Source organism: Oncorhynchus mykiss, chromosome 17 (assembly GCF_057628025.1).
Source record: "Oncorhynchus mykiss isolate SJ-2025 chromosome 17, ASM5762802v1, whole genome shotgun sequence".
In the NCBI taxonomy this organism is placed as follows: Eukaryota; Metazoa; Chordata; class Actinopteri; order Salmoniformes; family Salmonidae; genus Oncorhynchus; species Oncorhynchus mykiss.
Genome location: NC_143038.1, coordinates 44156540 through 44178557, shown reverse-complemented (window position 1 = coordinate 44178557; position 22018 = coordinate 44156540). Strand labels below are relative to the sequence as shown.

The following is a 22018-nucleotide window of genomic DNA, read 5'->3' as shown; positions in this document are numbered from 1 at the left end:
CAAGAAAAGTAGAATTGCTTTGTATGTGCATGAATCAGCCTCTAACAAATTTGAATGGTTAAACTAGAGTTACAGAGGCTCAACATGAGCCTCAACTCCATTTGATATTAAAAAAAATACATTCAGACTCACTTGATAGAACACATACAATTTATTTCAAATAAATAAGAGATACTTTTCCAAAATACAACACTCTAAATACAAATAAGACAATTATGTTTTCTACAAAATGTTCAGTAGCCTTAATGTTCAGTAGCCATACGTTGAAAACCAAAACATTTACAGTAAAAGGAGAAGCCAACTTCTGCCTTTTGATACTGACATTTTTGATGTGTACAAGGAACGGTGTGTCAGGTAGATTCAATATTAAGGCAGGTCACCCTCTTTATGCAATAGTTTCTAAAAATACATTGAATACAATGAGGTTTCTCCCCCAATTCGGAGTGTTCTGAGTGTGTGCAATCCATTTCTCAATCATATTTAGCAACATAGAAGACGCCAGCCTAACACTCAAAAAGTACAGACAGAGTAATTATGTAGAACAACAAATGCGTGCCAAAATACACCACAATTTTCATAGAAGTACATTTGGACGTGTGTGTTCATCCTAGGGGGAAATGGTGGCTAGTTTGTTGAGTTGCTTTCTGTAAGATTAAGTAAGTTAAACTTAAAGTGGCAATCTGCAGTTGCTACATCCATTTTTGGACTTATAAATTAATGATATGTACACATTGATTCTTATATATATATATAATTATAAATGACTCAAGCTTAAATCAACTGTCGTACACAATCAGAACCCAAAATATAAGCTTGTTTTACTCCAATGTTTGTAAACAAAGTAAATGTAAACAAACACTTTATAGCCTCAAATTATACTTTCGATATCATGGATGGTCAGTCCGTGTTTCCATAGCTGTCTATGAATTTGAGAGTGGTTACATTTCAGCTTTCTACTGAAACAGGGGCAGGCAGAACTCTTTGTCATTGTTTCAACTGCTGATTGCCGCTTTAACAAGTTGACAGATATCGTCGTTGTCATAAAGCCAGGACATTTCACAAACTGGATAGTTGAAACGTCCTGTGTGTGTGTGTGAACTAACACATGGTGCGATGCAGCAAGACATAAGCAACAAGAGAGTAGCTTAACCTTCAGGTTGACAAAGTTAAAATGTCCCTCTGGATTGGTCAGTATTCACAACCCAAACCACTATTACAGAACTTTTTGACACAGAGTCTTTGGCATGTTAATCGCCTTTAAGTCCATGGTGAGGAGACAGCTCTCTCTCCTCTCCTTTCCTTGGTTTGGAGTGACAGACAGTCAGTCCTTCATTTTCCATTCACCACCTACTGTCCTCCTCCGCAGACCAAATACGTAAATCCATCAGTCTGAAAACACAATCAATGGATGACTCACTCTGATCTGCGACAGTACATTTGGCTGTGAGAGGAGACATTCAACAAAAAGTCCCCAAATAAATCTGCTTCATCTGTACAACAATCAATTGTTCATTCTATTCTTGACCAACTGTGTCTGATACACAAAAAAAAGCAGTGCAATAGTATTAGATGAGTCTCCCCTGGAGCGGGACGAGAGAAGGGGAAGGACAAGTCTGGGTTTGGGGTGGCGGTGAAGGTTTGGGAGGGGGGATTCACAGTTCTGACCTGCGGGGGGGGGGGGGGGGGGGGGACCTGCGGGGGAGACCTGCGGGGCGTCTCATGTGGTGGAGGTCTGTGTGATGCTCCTCTGGCTGCTGGTGCTCTTGATGACGTAGGTGGAGGAGTTACTCTTGCGGCTAGAGTCATGGTCACGTTCGCAGTGGCATTGGGAGGACTTGAGATAGCGGGCCGAGCAGCACAGGAAGTTCTGCCTCAGGTCTGAGAACAAGTGGCCTGCGAAGCACATGTAGATCCATGGGTTACAGCAGCTGTTCAGACTGGCCAGCAGCATGGAGATGATGAAGGGCATGGCTGGGGAAACAAGACAAACACACACATTACATTTTTACTGATACATCAATCACACATGATTGCAAATTGACCACTGGTGCTAGAAGTGTGTTCTAGTGTTTTGTAGTTAGGATTACAAAGCTAATTTCCCAAAGTTACCCAAATCTTCAGTCATTTTGTTAATTAACTGGTAATTTATGGCAATCTATGGTAACTTTGGTAATTAGTGGGACTTGCAAAGCAAACGTCCCATTTTAAATCTTCGTCATACTTCTTCTTCTTCTAAGCAAGAAACGTCATCCAAACTTTAAAACGTGCAGATCGATGTGCTTGTATACAAGTTTTTGATATCTTTTAGTATTTTTTTGTCCATTTTCATCCACTTTAATGGGATTTCCTCAACATTATAAAAGGCCCCATTGTGATGTCATCACTTCCAACATTCCATTCACTGTAAATGCAGCAATGGAAGTTTTGACACAAATCAGCTACCCCTTTGCCAACAATGTAGACAAAAAGTTAGAGCTTATGAAATCTTTGTCTACTTCTCAACTACTGACCACAACCACTGACCACAACTACTGAACCACACAGCTACTTACCAAAACGACTGGCCACAACTAATGACCACAAAAATACTGAACCACTCAACCACAACTACTGACCACACAAATACTGAACCACACAACTACTGACCACAACCATATAACTGCTGACCACAGGGCGGCAGGTAGCCTAGCAGTTAAGAGTGTTGGGCCAGTAACGAAAGGTCGCTGGTCCAAATCCACAAGCCGACAAGGTAGAAAAAAATCTGTCGTTCTGCCCTTGAGCAAGACAGTTACCGCCCAACAACAACGGCACCGATGATGTGGATGTCGATTAAGGCAGACCACCACACCTCTCTGGTGCAAAGGGGTTGGTTTAAATGCGGGAGACACATTTCAGTTGAATGCATTCAGTTGTGCAACTGACTAGGTATTCCCTTCCCCTTCACAACTACTAACCCAACAACTACTGACCATCTCTCTCCTGTTCCACAGAGCCTAAACACAGTCAGAGCTTGGCTACCAACAGCTGACACACAATCTCTGGGGGGATTTAATCTAATCAGAAAATGCACTAGAGGTAAACAGAAATCCTGTTCAATGAGGGAGAGCTCGGTTTGAGGTTTTGGAAAGTGAAAAGTTTCTTAGTACTCAGCTAGCAATGGGGAATCAGCCCAAAAGCGTCCCTCTTTTCCGGGGGTCCGGAACTGATTGAATCGGCCCGAAATCGGGTGTTGGACTTGGCCCGAAATTGGGTGTTGGACTCGGCCGGAATCAAAATGAATGACTGCCCAGAATCAGCCCAAATCATTCCCTACTGGAATTCAGCCGACTTTGCCAGCATCTTACCAGAATCCCCCCAGAAGCGGCCCAATGACATTTGAAATAAATGTATACAAAATTACCTGTTTTAGTCATTTTAAATTTTACTATTATACATTTTATACATACAAATTATAACCATCCATGGGCTCCTGAGTGGCGCAGCGGTCTAAGGCACTGCATCTCAGTGCTTGAGGCGTCACTACAGACACCCTGGATCGAATCCAGGTGCACAATTGGCCCAGCGTTGTCCGGATTTGATCGGTGTAGGCCGTCATTGTAAATTAGAATTCGTTCTTAACTGACTTGCCTAGTTAAATAATCCACCGTTTTTAAGAATAATTGTATTTTTTTTTTTTTTACCCCCTTTTCGTCATATCCAATTGTCTTGTCTCTGCAACTCCCGTACGGACTCGGGAGAGGGGAAGGTCGAGAGCCGTGCGTCACCCGAAACACAACCCCGCTAAGCCGCACTGCTTCTTGACATAATGCATGCTTAACCCGGGAAGCCAGCCGCACCAATGTGTCGGAGGAAACACCATACACAGGGTGACCGTGTCAGCGTGCATGCGCCTAGCCCGCCACAGGAGTGAACATCCCGGCTGGCCAAACCCTCCCCTAACCAGGACGACGCTGGGCCAATTGTTTCGTCACCTTATGGGTCTCCCGGTCGCAGCCGGCACGGGTATCGAACCAGCATCTGTAACAATGCAGTATGCGCAGCGATGCAGTACCTTAGAACTCTGCGCCACTCGGGAGGCCCCATCCACAAAGTTTTTAATGCTTATCAATTGCCCTCCACAAAGTATTAAAATACTAAAATCCTACTTAAACAGGACTCTTAAAGAATTTAATTTAAATGTAAATTACATTATTTGATCAGAGAAACAATGAGAAATATGGAGAAAAATAACAATGAAACCTTAATTGTATAAAGCAGCTTGTGTAATCATCTGCCAGAGAGTAGCCACAATTGGCCCAAGCCCCAAGTAATACATTTGGGCCAAATAACTCACAACAGAATCGGCCCGAGCTCAATCCCCGCATCCTAGTAATACTGCCGAAGGCGGCACAGATTCGGGGCACACGACATCGGCTGAGTCTCAGCAGGAATCGGCCCATTGAACTTCCGGCGCCGACAGAGATGGACGCATCACTTCGCGTTCTCAGGAAACTATGCAGTATTTTGTTTTTTTATGTATTATTTCTTACATTGTTACCCCAGGAAATCTTAAGTTTTCTTACATACAGCCGGGAGGAACTATTGGATATAAGAGCAACATCAACTTACAAACATTACGACCAGGAATACAACTTTTTAGAAGCGGATCCTCTATTTGGTCTACCACACAGGACAATGGATCGGATCCCAGCCGGCGACCCAAAACAACGGCGCCGCAGAGGGGGCAGAAGAAGCGGTCTTCTGGTCAGGCTCCGTAGACGGGCACATCGCACACCGCTCCCGAGTTCACAACTCATCAACGTCCAAGCTCTTGACAACAAGCTAGACAAAATCCGAGCAAGGATTGCCTTCCAGAGAGATATCAGAGATTGTAAAGTTCTTTGTTTCACGAAAACGTGTCTCACTCGAGACACGCTATCGGAGTCGGTACAGTGACCTGGTTTCTTCACACATCGCGCCGACAGAAACAAACATCTCTCTACAATCCTAGTAAAAATTCCCTGTCTTAGGCAAGTTAGGAATTCCCACTTTATTTTAAGATTGTGAAATGTCAGAATAATAGTAGAAAGAATGATTTATTTCAGTTTTTATTTCTTTCATCACATTCCCAGTGGGTCAGAAGTTTATATACACTCAATTAGTATTTGGTAGCATTGCCTTTCAATTGTTGAACTTGGGTCAAATGTTTCGGGCAGCAATCCACAAGCTTCCCACAATAAATTGGGTGAATTTTGGCCCATTCCTCCTGACAGAGCTGGTGTAACTGAGTCAGGTTTGTAGGCCTCCTTGCTTGCACACACCTTTTCAGTTCTGCCCACAAATGTTCTATAGGATTGAGGTCAGGGCTTTGTGATGGCCACTCCAATACCTTGAAGTATGCTTGTCGTCATTGTCCAGACCCATTTGAGAAACGTTTTAACTTCCTGACTGATGTCTTGAGATGTTGCTTCAATACATTCACATAATTGTCCTCCCTCATGATGCCATCTATTTTGTGAAGTGTACCAGTCCCTCCTGCAGCACAGCACCCGCACAACATGATGCTGTCACCCCTGTGCCTCACGGTTGAGATGGTGTTCTTCGGCTTGCAAGCCTCCCTCTATTTCCTCCAAACATAACGATGGTCATTATGGTCAAACAGTTCTATTTTTGTTTCATCAGACCAGAGGACATTTCTCCCAAAAGTACGATCTTTGTCCCCACGTAGTCTGTTTTTTTTTATGGCGGTTTTGGAGCAGTGGCTTCTTCCATGCTGGGCGGCCTTTCAAGTTATGTCAATATAGGACTTGTTTTACTGTGGATATAGATACTTTTGTACCTGTTTCCTCCAGCATCTTCACAAGGGCATTTGCTGTTGTTCTAGGATTGGTTTGCACTTTTCTCACCAAAGTATGTTCATCTCTAGGAGACAGAACGCGTCTCCTTCCTGAGCGGTATGACGGCTGCGTGGTCCCATGGTGTTTATACTTGCGTACTATTGTTTGTACAGATGAACGCGGTACATTCAGGCATTTGGAAATTGCTCCCAAGGATGAACCAGACTCGGAGGGCATGTTGTCCGGTCCTCTGGGAGTCTCTATGGGGGTACAACAGGGTTCAATTCTCAGGTCGACTCTTTTCTCTGTATATATCAATGATGTTGCTCTTGCTGCGGGTGATTCCATGATCCACCTCTATGCAGACGACACCATTCTGTATACTTCTGGCCCTTCCTTGGACACTGTGCTATCTAACCTCCAAACGAGCTTCAATGCCATACAACACTCCTTCCGTGGCATCCAACTGCTCTTAAACGCTAGTAAAACCAAATGCATGCTTTTCAACCGTTCGCTACCTGCACCCGCACACCCGACTAGCATCACCACCCTGGATGGTGCTTTGAGACGCTAATTAAGGATCATACCACCTCCACCCTACCTGACAGCCAAGACCCACTTCAATTTGCATACCATCCCAATAGATCCACAGACGATGCAATCGCCATCGCACTGCACACTGCCCTATCCCATCTGGACAAAAGGAATACTTATGTAAGAATGCTGTTCATTGAGTACAGCTCAGCGTTCAATATGATAGTACCCTCCAAGAATATCATTAAGCTCGGGACCCTGGGTCTGAACCCCGCCCTGTGAAGCTGGGTCCTGGACTTCCTGACAGGCCACCCCAGATGCTGAAGGTAAGAAACAACACCTCAACTACGCTGATCCTCAACACAGAGTCCCCACAAGTGTGCGTGCTCAGCCCCCTCATGTACTGCCTGTTCACCCATAACTGTATGGCCACGCACACCTTTCAAAATCAAATCAAATCAAGTTTTATTAGTCACATGTGCCGAATACAACAGGTGAACAGTGAAATGCTTACTTACAAGCCCCTAACCAACAATGCAGTTTAAAAAGATATGGATAACAATAAGAAATAAAAGTAACAAGTCATTTAGGAGCAGCAGTAAAATAACAATAGCGAGACTATATACAGGGAGGTGACCGTACAGAGTCAATGTGCAGTGGCACCGGTTAGTTGAGGTAATATGTACATGTAGGGAGAGTTATTATAGTGACTATGCATAGATGACAACAACAGAGAGCAGCAGTGATGTAAAAGGGGGAGGGTCAATGCAAATAGTCTGGGAAGCCATTTGATTTGATGTTCAGGAGACTTATGGCTTGGGGGTCGAAGCTGTTTAGAAGCCTCTTGGACCTAGACTTGGCGCTCAGGTACTGCTCAGGTACCGCTGTGGCAGCAGAGCGAACAGTCTATGACTAGGGTGGCTGGAGTATTTGACCATTTTTAGAGCCTTCCTCTGACACCGCCTGGTATAGAGGTCCTGGATGGCAGGAAGCTTGGGCCCAGTGATGTACTGGGCCGTTCGCACTACCCTCTGTAGTGCCATGCGGTCCGAGGCAGAGCAGCTTATTGATGAGCTATGAGGGCACTATAGTGTTGAACACTGAGCTGTCGTCAATGAACAGCATTCTCACATAGGTTTTCCTTTTGTCTAGGTGGGAAAGGGCATTGTGGAGTGCAATAGAGATTGCATCATCTGTGGATCTGTTCGGGCGGTATGCATATTGGAGTGGGTCTCGGGTTTCTGGGATAATGATGTTGATGTGAGCCATTACCAGCCTTTCAAACCACTTCATGGCTACATACGTTAGTGCCTTGGGTCGGTAGTAATTTAGACAGGTTACCTTAGTGTTCTTGGGCACAGGGACTATGGTGGTCTGCTTAAAACATGTTGGTATTTCAGACTCGGACAGGGAGAGGTAATGAAAATGTCAGTGAAGACTCTTGCCAGTTGGTCAGTGCATGCTCGCAGTACACGGCCTGGTAATCTGTCTGGTCCAGCGGCTTTGTGAATGTTGACCTGTTTAAAGGTCTTTCCCACATTGGCTGTGGAGAGCGTGATCACACAGTCTTCCCGGAACCGCTGGTGCTCATGCATATTTCACTGTTATTTGCCTCGAAGCGGGCATAGAAGTAGTTTAGCTCATCTGGTAGTCTCGTGTCCTCGGCAGCTCTCGGCTGTGCTTCCCTTTGTAGTCTGTAATGGTTTGCAAGCCCTGCCACATCCGACGAGCGTCAGAGTCGGTGTAGTGCGATTCGATCTTAGTCCTGTATTGACGCTTTGCCTGTTTGATGGTTCGTCGAAAGGCGATAGCGGAATTTATTATAAGCTTCTGGGTTAGAGTCCCACTCCTTGAAAGCAGCAGCTCTAGCCTTTAGCTCAGTGCGGATGTTGCCTGTAATCCATGGCTTCTGGTCGGGGTATGTATGTACGGTCACTGTGGGGACAACGTCATCAATGCACTTATTGATGAAGCCAATGACTGATGTGGTGTACTCTCAATGCCATCGGAAGAATCGCAGAACATATTCCAGTCTGTGCTAGTAAAACAGTCCTGGAGCTTAGCATCTGCTTCATCTGACCAGGTTTTATTGATCGAGTCACTGGTGCTTCCTGCTTTCATTTTTGCTTGTAAGCAGGAATCAGGAGGACAGAATTATGGTCAGATTTGCCAAATGGAGGGCGAGGGAGAGCTTTGTGTGCGTCTCTGTGTGTGGAGTAAAGGCTGTCCAGAGTTCTTTTCCCTCTGGTTGCACATTTAACATGCTAATATACATTTGGTAAAACGGATTTAAGTTTTCCTACATTAAACTCAATCATAAACTCAATCATCAAGTTTGGCCTGAATACCAATAATTACGAGACAGCATACAGGGGGGAGTTGAGGGCCCTGATGGAGGGGTGGAAAATAACCTCTTCTTTAACGTCAACTGGAGCTGATCGTGTACTTCAGGAGACAGCAGAGGGAGCAAGCCCCAATCCACATCAACGGGACCGCAGTGAAGAAGGTGAAAAACTTCAAAATCCTCGGCGTACACATCACTGACAATCTGAAATGGTCCACCCACACAGACAGTGTGGTGAAGAAGGCGCAACAGCGCCTCTTCAACCTTTAGGAGACTGAAGAAATTAGGTTTGGCATCTAAGAGCCTCACAAACTTTTACAGATGCACCATTGAGAGCATCCTGTCAGGCTGGATCACAGCCTGGAACAGCAACTGCATCGCCCGCAAAAGCAGGGTTCTCCAGAGGGTGTTGCGGTCTGCCCAACGCATCACTGGGGGCACACTGCCTGCCCTCCAGGACATCTACAACACCCGATGTCCCAGGAAGGCCAAAAAGATCATCAAGGACAACAACCACCTGAGCCACGGCCTGTTCACCCCGCTCTATTCCAGAAGTTGAGATCAGTACAGGTGCATCAAAGCTGGGACCGAGAGACTGAAAAACAACTTCTATCTCAAGACCATCAGACTGTTAAATAGTGATCACTAGCCGGCCTCCACCCAGTCCCTGAACTTAGTCACTGTCACTAGCCAACAACCACCCGGGTTACTCAACACTGGACCTTAGAGGCTGCTGCCCTATGTACAAAGACATGGAATCACTGGTCACTTTAATAATGGATCACTGGTCGCTTAAAAAATATGTACATACTGTTTTACTCATTTCATATATATATATATATATATATATACTATTTTGTACTGTATTGTTGTCACGATCATCTGAAGAAGTGGACCAAAGCGCAGCGTGGTGAGCATACATTTCTTTATTTATAATGTCACCAACAAAAACAAGAAACAACAAAACGACCGTGAAGCTTACGAGGGCTACAGTGCCACTAACAAAGACAACTTCCCACAAAATACAAAGGAAAAAAGGCTGCCTCAGTATGATTCCCAATCAAAGACAACGATAGACAGCTGTCCCTGATTGAGAACCATACCCAGCCAAAACATAGAAATCAGAACATAGAATGCCCCCCCAAATCACACCCTGACCAAACCAAATAGAGACATAAGGCTCTAAGGTCAAGGCGTGACAATTGTAGTCAATACCACTCTGACATTGCTTGTCTTAATTCCATTATTTTACATTTAGATTTGGGTGTATTGATTTGAATTGTCAGATGCTACTGCACTGTTTGAGCTAGGAACACAGGCATTTTGCTACACCTGCAAAAGTTGGTGGTTTGAAATCAGATTATCGAGGGACAATCAAGGCGAAACAACATGGTTGTGGACGGAACTACAGAATCTCCACATGAGACCTGGACGGAGGCTGAATACAATGTTGAGGGAAATGATCTCGGAGAAACTGAGGATGGACCACATGAAGATTGAGGTCAAGTTCCTGAGGTTCAAGGACAAGGTAGCTGTTCTGGAAAGAGCCAAGAGCTTGAGAGGAACGTACTTTATATATTGTTTTATTTAGCTTTTTTTTCCATATTATGTCTATCTCTGATAGTCTATCCAGGAAAGGGCTGAAAATAGCCCATATGAATCTATGTAGTGTAACGGCCGTTGGTGGAAGAAGGTGAGGACCAAAGCGCAGCGTGGTATGCGTTCGTCATGTTTATCAGAAACTGAACACTAAAAATGCAAACAACAAAGCGACAACCGAAACAGCTCCGTCAGGTGCAACACACACTAAACAGAAAATAACTACCCAGAAACACCAGGTGGGAACAGGCTACCTAAGTATGGTTCTCAATCAAAGACAACGATTGACAGCTGCCTCTGATTGGGAACCATACCAGGCCAAACCAACAGAAATACAACACACAGAACAAAACATAGAATGCCCACCCCCTGACCAAACCAAAATAGAGACATAAAAAAGGAACTAAGGTCAGAATGTGACATGTAGCCTTAGAAATAAGGTTCATGAAATCAATAACTTGCTATCATTAGATAATATTAATATATTAGCCATTTCTGAGATTCACTGACAACTACTTTGATGACTATTGAAGTTATTGAGGGTTATTGAAGGTTATTGAAGTGTTATTGAAGTGTTGTGGTTGTGTGTTCACTTTGCACATCTAAAGCCTTTTCTTTTGGGTTATTGCTATAGGCCACCAAGTGCTAATGGTTAGTACCTAACTAATATGTGTGAAATGCTTGATAGTGTATGTGATGTTAACAGAGAGTTCTACTTTCTTGGGGATCTGATTGTCAACTGGTTTTCATTAAGCTGTCGACTCAAGAGGAAGCTTCTCACTGTAACCAGTGCCTGTAATCTGTTCAGGTTATTAATCAACCTACCAGGGTGTTTACAAACACTACAGGAACAAGAACATCCACATGTATTGATCACATTTGTACTATTACTGTAGAACTTTGTTCTGAAGCTGTATCTGAACCCATTGGATGCAGTGATCACAATATTGTGGCTATATCCAGGAAAGCCAAAGTTTCCGAAAACTGGGCCTAAAATAGTGAAGCGTCGTACTCATGCATAAAATAAACTAATAGCGAAAGAAAAGCATTGCAAGTTTGAATTCTGTAAAGTTATTGTTATCAATGAATAATAACAAACCTCCTGGCAATAACAAGATGGATGGTATATTTAATCTGAGCCAAGAGGAAAGTCCTTGTCCTCAGGCCTGGAGGGAAGACAAAGTAATTCCACTACCCAAGAGTGGTAAAGTGTCCTTTACTGGTTGTAACAGCAGACCTATCAGCTTGCTACCAGCTCTTAGCAAACTGTAGGGAAAAAGCCCAAATACAATGCTATTTCTCTGTCAACAAATTAACAACAGACTTTCCGCATGCTTATACAGAAGGGCACTCAACATGTACTGCACTGACACAAATGTCTGGAGAAATTGATAATAAGAAGATTGTGGGAGCTATACCGCTGGATTTCAGTGCAGCCGTTGACATTATTGACCATAACCTGCTGTTAAGGAAACGTATGTGTTATGGCTTTTCAACCTCTGCCATATTGTGGATCCAGGGTTACAGTGCTTTTCAACCTCTGCCATATTGTGGATCCAGGGTTACAGTGCTTTTCAACCTCTGCCATATTGTGGATCCAGGGTTACAGTGCTTTTCAACCTCTGCCATATTGTGGATCCAGGGTTACAAGTGCTTTTCAACCTCTGCCATATTGTGGATCCAGGGTTACAGTGCTTTTCAACCTCTGCCATATTGTGGATCCAGGGTTACAGTGCTTTTCAACCTCTGCCATATTGTGGATCCAGGGTTACAGCGCTTTTCAACCTCTGCCATATTGTGGATCCAGGGTTACAGTGCTTTTCAACCTCTGCCATATTGTGGATCCAGGGTTACAGTGCTTTTCAACCTCTGCCATATTGTGGATCCAGGGTTACAGTGCATTTGGAAAGTATTTAGAACTGTTTCATTTTTTCACATTTTGTTACAATACAGCCTTGTACTAAAATGGTTAAAAGTGTGTTTTTCCCTCATCAATCGACATACAATACCCCATAATGACAAAGCAAAAACAGGTTTAAATGTGTTTTTTTGCACATTTATTACTTTGTTGAAGCACCGATTACAGCATTGAGTCTGCTTGGGTATGACGCTATAAGCTTGGCACACCTATTTGGGGAGTTTCTCCCATTCATCTCTGTAGATCCTCTCAAGCTCTGTCAAATTGGATGGGGAGCATCACTGCACAGCTATTTTAAGGTCTCTCCAGGTATGTTCGATCGTGGCGAGCGGAAGAGTCTTTGTTGTTCCAAACTTATTCCATTTAAGAATGATGTAGGCCAATGTGTTCTTGGGGAACTTCAATTCTGGAGAAATGTTTTGGTGCCCCTGTGGGACCTTTTATAGACAGTTGTGTTCCTTTCCAAATCCTGTCCAGTCAATTGAATTTACCACGGGTGGACTCCAATCAAGTTGTAGAAGTATCTCAAGGATGATGAACTGAAACAGGATGCACCTGAGCTCGAGTCTCATAGCCAAGTTTCACATCCTGAGCTTAGAGAGCCTTTTTATGTCTCTATTTGGTTTGGTCAGGGTGTGATTTGGGTGGGCATTCTATGTGTTGTATTTCTTTGTTTTCCCACCTATGTTGTGGGATCTTGTCCTTGTATTGTTGTTGTTGAGCCCTACAAGGCTGTACGTTTCGTTGGTTCTCTCTTTCTTGTTTTGCGGGTTATCATTAAAGAATATGATTAACCTACCCCACGCTGCATCTTGGTCTAATTCCACCAACAACGATCGTCACACCAAGGTTCTGAATACTTATGTAAATATGGTATTTCTGTTTTTTTATTTCAAATACATTTGCAAACATTTCTAAAAACCTGACTTCGCTTTTTCATTACGGGGTATTGTGTGTAGATTGATGAGGATTTTTATTTATTTAATCAATTTTAGAATAAGGCTGTTACATAACAAAATGTGGAAAAAGTCCACGGGTCTGAATACTTTCTGAAAGCACTGTATATTTAGGATATTGTTTTACAGCTATTCTATTATTTATTTTACTAAATCATCTTATTTGAGGAAACCACTTTCATCCTAATTAATGACCCCTGTTCTATCTCTACTACTCATGAATGACATTCCTGATTGGATTGTTCTTGACACAAACACAAACACACAAATAGACACACACATAAACACATACACACCAACACAATAGGCACACCCAGATAGCATTCACAACCGAAATGGTAATAAAGCTACCGGGGGAGACAGACAGCAGTGATGCGTAGGTTGACATTTATGCCACAGATGTAGGATCTTAATTTGAGCCAGTTGGCTACTGCAGGAAAATAATCCTGCAGCAACAGGAAATGTGGATTATTATGTGGATTATAATTAATGGACATTTTTGTAGGGGTTGATACATTTTTCATCAGGGAAAATCAAATCTGACATTTCAAAATGGAAATTACACACTTCATAAGCCTTTTTAAGCCTCAAACACACTGTAAGTTCAATTCCTGCATTGCAGTAGAGTTCTCCTGAAACAGGGTGATCAAATGAAGATCCTCCATCTGTATGTACACCGGCGAATTGACATATGGTAAATTAGTTTGAGATTAATGGAATGGGCCCATGTCCTGTATTCAATTAACCTATTCTGATTGCTAATCTCTCTCCCTTCGTCTCTCTCCACCCCGTGTTCCGCTTGCATCATCTTTAATGGCTGGCCCTCCAGCTCTGATATGAAGGTTGCTCAAATTGAAATCACTGGGAACAATCGGCGGAATGTTACAGCAGCCTCGCCAAGTAATTTGGAGCTAATTGATTCATCAGTCATTAAGGCTGTGAGTTATAGGTGCACAAGTGTCCGGATGTGAACAATGTAAATCATTCTATTGTCTGGCTTTTACAGTGTCAGAGCAGGGAGGACACATGCTTAGTCTGGACCGGGGATAGGCCTAGGGCCTACGCAGATTCCTAACTCTAATTAATGTGTGTGTGTGTGTGGGGGGGGGGAGCTTGCAGTGATGCAAAAGTAAAGCGGAATTGATCTACTAGATAACTCAAATGAAAATGTAATATAGAAAAAAGTAAACTCCACCATATGACAAGTCATTATGGATGTCCTGCAGCTATAAAGTAGTTACACTGTAATACCATTGCTTTATAACTTTCAGCCACAAAGTTACACAACTTCAATCTCAAAGGAACACAAGGCAGTATGATAGATGAATGAATAACTCAATACATTTTGCTGTAAAATGTATAACCTTGCTCTTGTGAGGGAGGGAGGAATTTGAATTAATGCAGCTTGGCATTAGATCATTTATCTTTTCACTGAGGCATGAAAGGTGGTTAGTGAGATCTTAACAAACCACAAGGGGTACTAAGCAGCAGTCAAACGGACATACACAGACTAACACTGACACAAAATGTATTTGATCTAACTCTGTTAGGCAGTGCCATGCAGAGCTTCCTTGTTTGGATATTACAGTGCCTTGCGAAAGTATTCGGCCCCCCTGAACTTTGCGACCTTTTGCCACATTTCAGGCTTCAAACATAAATATATAAAACTGTATTTTTTTGTGAAGAATCAACAACAAGTGGGACATGAAGTGGAACGACATTTATTGGATATTTCAAACTTTTTTAACAAATCAAAAACTGAAAAATTGGGCGTGCAAAATGATTCAGCCCCTTTACTTTCAGTGCAGCAAACTCTCTCCAGAAGTTCAGTGAGGATCTCTGAATGATCCAATGTTGACCTAAATGACTAATGATGATAAATACAATCCACCTGTGTGTAATCAAGTCTCCGTATAAATGCACCTGCACTGTGATAGTCTCAGAGGTCCGTTAAAAGCGCAGAGAGCATCATGAAGAACAAGGAACACACCAGGCAGGTCCGAGATACTGTTGTGAAGAAGTTTAAAGCCGGATTTGGATACAAAAATATTTCTCAAGCTTTAAACATCCCAAGGAGCACTGTGCAAGCGATAATATTGAAATGGAAGGAGTATCAGACCACTGCAAATCTACCAAGACCTGGCCGTCCCTCTAAACTTTCAGCTCATACAAGGAGAAGACTGATCAGAGATGCAGCCAAGAGGCCCATGATCACTCTGGATGAACTGCAGAGATCTACAGCTGAGGTGGGAGACTCTGGCCATAGGACAACAATCAGTCGTATATTGCACAAATCTGGCCTTTATGGAAGAGTGGCAAGAAGAAAGCCATTTCTTAAAGATATCCATAAAAAGTTTGCCACAAGCCACCTGGGAGACACACCAAACATGTGGAAGAAGGTGCTCTGGTCAGATGAAACCAAAATTGAACTTTTTGGCAACAATGCAAAACGTTATGTTTGGCGTAAAAGCAACACAGCTGAACACACCATCCCCACTGTCAAACATGGTGGTGGCAGCATCATGGTTTGGGCCTGCTTTTCTTCAGCAGGGACAGGGAAGATGGTTCAAATTGATGGGAAGATGGATGGAGCCAAATACAGGACCATTCTGGAAGAAAACCTGATGGAGTCTGCAAAAGACCTGAGACTGGGACGGAGATTTTTCTTCCAACAAGACAATGATCCAAAACATAAAGCAAAATCTACAATGGAATGGTTCAAAAATAAACATATCCAGGTGTTAGAATGGCCAAGTCAAAGTCCAGACCTGAATCCAATCGAGAATCTGTGGAAAGAACTGAAAACTGCTGTTCACAAATGCTCTCCATCCAACCTCACTGAGCTCGAGCTGTTTTGCAAGGAGGAATGGGAAAAAATGTCAGTCTCTCGATGTGCAAAACTGATAGAGACATACCCCAAGCAACTTACAGCTGTAATCACAGCAAAAGGTGGCGCTACAAAGTATTAACTTAAGGGGGCTGAATAATTTTGCACGCCCAATTTTTCAGTTTTTGATTTGTTAAAAAAGTTTAAAATATCCAATAAATGTCGTTCCACTTCATGATTGTGTCCCACTTGTTGTTGATTCTTCACAAAAAAATACAGTTTTATATCTTTATGTTTGAAGCCTGAAATGTGGCAAAAGGTCGCAAAGTTCAAGGGGGCCGAATACTTTCGCAAGGCACTGTATTTACCAGCAAATAATGGTTCCACTAAACGGAAGTCAAAATGTAAATTATTGTTCTGTGTAGGCTACGGTGCATTCAATACATATGCTAAATGTCTTCACACAGCATAGCCAAATCACATATCACTATTAAACATTCTTATGGCTTTGTAAAAGGAAGGAGCGTGGGTGAGAATGGGGCCAATATGTGATTTGAAGGAAGGAATTATGATCAAAATAACAATTAGCTCATGGTGTCGTTCACAGGAGATGATAAATCACACAAACTCACAAATTTGAATGCAGAAAATGCTTCCCCTCATTGGTAAATCTGCTCAACTATCAGGTTCTGTACTGACTAATGACCACAGCCTGACTGGCACGATCATCTGAGTTTAATATCAACACTATTTCAGAGGATTTACTATGCCAAAGCAGCTGAGTAGTAGAATTCCTAAATGAGACTGTACAAGAGAGGGGCCTTGCTTTTCTCACATTTTATTTTGGCTCTCAGCCAACCACTGACCTGGCTATCAGATGCTCCATACTATTATTTCAATGGAAGCTGGTACAATAGCTCTCTTTTAGCTCTCTCTGAGTCGGCACAGCTGAAAAGGGCTTCCCTGTTTTAATAAAAGATGCATCTATCATTATGTATAATGCTGTACTTTAACATGACTGTAACAACAATGAGGCTTGGTGTCTGTTTAATAAACATCCTGTAAAATGCAGAGAAGAACATACAGTGGCCATAGACAAAAGGATTCCATGGGGACTGGGCAGACTGCCAATTAATATAGTCAGTGCCAGTCAGCGTCACACAGAGCAGAGGGTGAGTCAGCGTAGGGAAAATGGAGGCTGTGCACTCAGGAATGGACATAGGTATGGACACAGTTTATAGATGGGCCGCCTTTCCCACCTGGACAAAAGCAACACCTATGTAGTAAAAAAAGCTGTTTAATTGGGCAAATCCACTGATTGTGTTTTGTCCTCAGAAGGGTTAAAAAGTCTCCAGTGGATGCTGCACCCCTAAGAGGTTGTCTTTGGGAGATCACAGGCTGTGTATGTCTGTTCAAGGATGATAATAAAAGCACTGTAAATAAACACAATTTTCTAGCAGGGAACAACAGCCTGCCTGCTTGAACCTGGCACACCCCAACAGGCTTACAGGGACAAAGCCTACATTATAAACTGGGTGGTTCGAGCCCTGAATGCTGATTGGCTGACAGCCATGGTATATCAGACCGTATACCACAGGTATGACAAAATATGTATTTTTACTGCTCTAATTTAGTTGGTAACCAGTTTATAATAGCAATAAGGCACCTTGGGGGTTCATGGTATATGGCCAATATACCACGGCTAAGTGCTGTATCCAGGCACTCCGCGTTGGATCGTAGGTAAGAACAGCCCTTAGCCATGGTATATTAGCCATATACCACACCTCCTCGTGCCTTATTGCTTAATAAGTATAGTTACTCATCTTGGATCATCCTGCAAACTTCATGGGAACTTTGGCTGAGAATATTATTTTCCATACTTTTCCATACACGTGTAATGCAAAATTGTTTGGGGAATATAATGACTGTTTACCAACTTGTTCAATTTCCTGGTGTTTGTCTTGGGATGTTGGGAAATATAACTAATATGTGATAGAGCTGCTATGGGGATCAGAAGGGGACAGCACAGAACAGTTGCGTTTAACTAGGTAAGAACAAATTCTTATATTCAATGACGGCCTACTCTGGCCAAACCCTCCCCTAACCTGGACGACGGTGGGCCAATTGTGCCCCTATGGGACTCCCAATCACAGCCGGTTGTGATACAGCCTGGGTTCAAACCAGGGTCTGTAGTGCTACCTCTAGCACTGAGATGCTGTGCCTTAGACCACTGCGCCACTCAGGATACATAGTGCTGTGGTGTAACTCTGGTGTCTTTCAAATGTATGGATACTCTCACTTTGATTTACCACTCTCATTTAATCTGTTTACAGCTTCAGTAATATATGAATCTTCTTCAAAGGATAGAACATAAACAAAATGCCAACCCCAACCAGAAGGCCATCTACTGTATTTGGTTTAGCATAGATTGCTCAATCCCCCTCCAGTCCAAGCCAGTATATAGCCTAATGTAAATAGGCCTGGCTAAGTATGTAAAGTGTGATTGACCGGGTATCGAACCCTGGCCATACTATATAGGGTGTGGTCATAAGGCGGGTCATTAAGAAATGAATTGCACCGGTGGGCTGTCTGCTCCATTGAAGCACGTGGTACCCTCGTGGGCTTGACTGAGGAGATGACACGCGTGGCCCCAATATTACCTGTCACTCTTGCACTCCGACGTGCCTCCCAGGTAACAACAGAAGATCTCAGCATGCAGCCCACACGCATAATCTGATTAATGATTCACTGCAGGAAGGCTCAGATGGTTGGGCCTCAAAAACACATCCATGCAGAGGTGTGCACAAACCATGGAGGTGACAGTCCGGAAAGACTGCTTTCAGTGACTAAAGTTATTTTTAGTTGCATGGACATTTGCGGCGGTAGCCTATGCCTACTTTGCTTCGCTTCAGTGGAGGGGTATTGCAATTAAACGACCCTCTCAATGTTGTTGCTGTTCGTTATGGCGAGTGAGTCAAATGGAGGTGGAGGTGGTGTTTTTAGTTTTCATAAAAAGTCTGTAACAATTCTGGACAACCATTGTAATATTCAGGCCACTTCTAAAATTAAGGAAAATTTTGACGGCGTATGCCCTATATAGACCTATATGAAACGAATATAACGAGATAATATTTTTCATACATATTTGTTCGGATCGCTCCACCCGTATCTCCACAAGTCACCATAACATTCTATATAGGTGGTCAGAGCTTCATTTGCATCATAGTATTTTTGTTGGCTGGAAGCACACCATAGCCTATGAAGGGCTGCGGATTTATTTAAGTTCATTTGGTCATTTCATCCACTGCATGTGGGTAGGATATTACTTTATATGATGCGTCTAATTTTCCGGTACAATGGCATACATCCTTTGATGTTCCTCAGGTTGGCCAAAATGTAATGCGTAAAAGTGCAATGTCCAACCTCTGCGAATTTCAATTGACTGTCAATGATAAAGGCTGTTGAAATATATTTGTATTATCATGGCTATTTGGTGAAAATGCACCTAACATTACGCACACCGCATTATAAGTCCCGAGGCAGAATACCTTCCGAGCGTTTTAAAGTAAACATGGACATTTAATTTCAAGATGGATATATTAATGGCGACAGTCTAGAATTGCGAAGCCACCTGGTTAAAGTATTTCATATTACGCACGGAATCTCAAACTGAAGAACTAATTTGCATGGTTATTTTCGAGATGGAGTTCGAACTCACCTTCTCGAGGCGCCGTTGGATCCCAAGCCGTCCACATCTGCACGGTGAAGAAAGGAGTCCAGCAAACGATATACGCCAGAACTATGACAAATGTCATTTTAACTGTAGTTATCTTCGCTTTGGAGATGAGCTTTACACTGCTCACCCGGGCGAGCGCAAGACCTTTCGAAGTCTTCGGGGTGAGGCTCATGCACTGGTCCCTCTTGGTTTTCATTCTAAAGTTTTGCCATATTTTAAAGCTTATTAGTCCATAGCATAGGCTCAGGATGGCCACTGGTATGATGTAGATGGTAAGGCTAATCCAAGTTATATACGCTTTGGCACCCCAGGGCTCCACGAAGTCACCCCAACAATCATACACTCCAGAGCCAACGTCCTTCAGGGAAAAAATGTACATTTGTGGGCTGCTGAACACTAGGCTGAGGACCCAGGAGATAATCACGTAGAAACGGTCTTTTCGCTTGTGCAGAGACCGAAGCGGCTGACAAATCGCCAAGCACCTGTCTATAGACATCAAAACAAGCATATAGGTAGATGCGAACATCCCGACGATCTGGAAGTATTTCACCAACCTGCACAGGATATCGGGTCCATAGAAACGGAAAGTAATGTCCCAGATAAGTTGTGGCAAGACCTGAAATATAGCCACAACGAGATCCGCGATGCTGAGGTGTTTCATGAAGTAGTACATTCGGGACTGTGTGTGCTTGGTGGTGTGAATGGCCACCAGGACGCACAGATTCCCCGCCAGCGCCAGGAGCAGGACCAGGGCGAGCACAGTCACCTCCACTTTAGCCACCTCCTCATTCCGTTTCAGGGGGTTTGTTTGATTTCCCCCGATGGTCCCGTTGCCAAGGGTTGAGTTCCCCAATGATTCGTTAAATGGCCAAAAGTTCTGCTCATTTAGTGTACTACTTTCCATTGTGTTGACCGTATTCTCTCTCAGTCCAACCGCGACGAAAAATCATGCAATCACAGCAACGTTCAGCCACCCTACATTGGACAGTTGTTTTAAACGTCTTCTTTGGCTCTTCATCTAACAGGTGTCAAGACAAGACAAAGCATCCGTGTGTGGAGCTGGGTCGTTATCATTTACACACGATGGGAAAACGGAATCCCAATTTTGCGCTGAAGCTTTATTTCTTATTCATAGCCAAATAGGACCAGACACTGGTGAGCAGGAAATATAGAAAACACATTAACGTCTTGTTTCAATTAAAAACAATTCAATTATATAATACTACATTAAATGGGAAATCTGCGATTAAATGTATTTAATTTTAAATTAATTATATATAGACCTAACCATTGATTTTAAAAGAATATACATTCTACAGTAAATGCCTCATACCCCATCAGAACCCAAAATATAAGCTTATTTTACTCAATTGTTTGTAAACAATGTAATTGTAAACAAACATTGTATAGTCTCAAAACGGTTAAAACCAGATTTTTTTCTGATCATTTGTATTGTTTGAACGGCAGATTGCCCCTTTGAATGAAAAACATAAACAGAACCACAACATATAATTTAAAAAACTATTGAAACTAACTAAAAATTCAGCAGCACATGGTCTATGGATAGTCTCCAGCCATCTAAATAATATTTTAACATTGCCTACAAGTAATAGCATGATGGGTTTTCCGAATGTAAATCTAGGCCTACTTACATGTGCATCTGCTTTACCGTCTTGTAAATTGAGTACTGGAACTAAACGCAGCGAGACCTGAGAGTGAAGCATCCAGCCTCCCTCACTAGTAGGGATCGGATTGGCCAGCATCATGATGTTTATACCACTTGTATATCCCTGGCCAAGATTATGCATGAGAAATTGATTTCCACATTATTTCCACTAGGTGTCCATGTGCGCACTCTAATAGATGAAGGCCTAATGTCTAACCATTCACTACATACAATTTTTTTTATATATACATACAGATAGTGATCTGGTTAAAAAACAAATTAAGTGGTCATCATCATGTAGGCTACCCTAGTCAACGATATGCAAATAAAGGCATCATAATGAAATATTCACAAGTAAATGGGTAATTGCACTATATAGGTTCCTAAATATATGGACACTAGTTGACAGCATTAGTTGATTCGGCTACAACAAGGCTAGGCTAGTGCAGCATTTAATTATATTCCATCAATGCCTCTGAAACACTAAAATGTTACCTTTCCTCGCCAGCATGTTGCTCAAGGTTGCCAATGTGAATCATTAACCGAATTTAGGCAAGTTATGTTGTTACAAATGTCGACTAGATCCATATTTAACCTTAAAATGGCATATTTGCCTCACTGA

The 22018-nt window shown here is 42.8% G+C and overlaps 1 protein-coding gene across 1 annotated transcript; it reads right to left on the bottom strand.

Moving 5' to 3' along the window:
- Window positions 1–134: 134 nt before the first annotated feature.
- Window positions 135–21470, bottom strand: LOC110494264 (isotocin receptor). The gene is made up of 3 exons (XM_021569203.3): window positions 21383–21470; window positions 19713–20882; window positions 135–1971 (listed from the first exon to the last, which is right to left on the bottom strand). Exons 2-3 carry the CDS (start codon window positions 20632–20634, stop codon window positions 1718–1720), a joined length of 1176 nt encoding a protein of 391 aa, XP_021424878.1. The 5' UTR covers window positions 20635–20882; window positions 21383–21470; the 3' UTR covers window positions 135–1717.
- Between the last annotated feature and the right edge of the window lie 548 nt (window positions 21471–22018).

What these genes read in the sequence shown, in the direction of transcription:
- LOC110494264 (XM_021569203.3), bottom strand. Translation starts at nt 20,634, where the DNA reads ATGGAAAGTAGTACACTAAATGAGCAGAACTTTTGGCCATTTAACGAA. An exon ending in TCCAACGGCGCCTCGAGAAG is followed by an intron (nt 1,972 to 19,712) that starts GTGAGTTCGAAC and finishes TTGTTTCCCCAG; the next exon opens with CCATGCCCTTCATCATCTCC.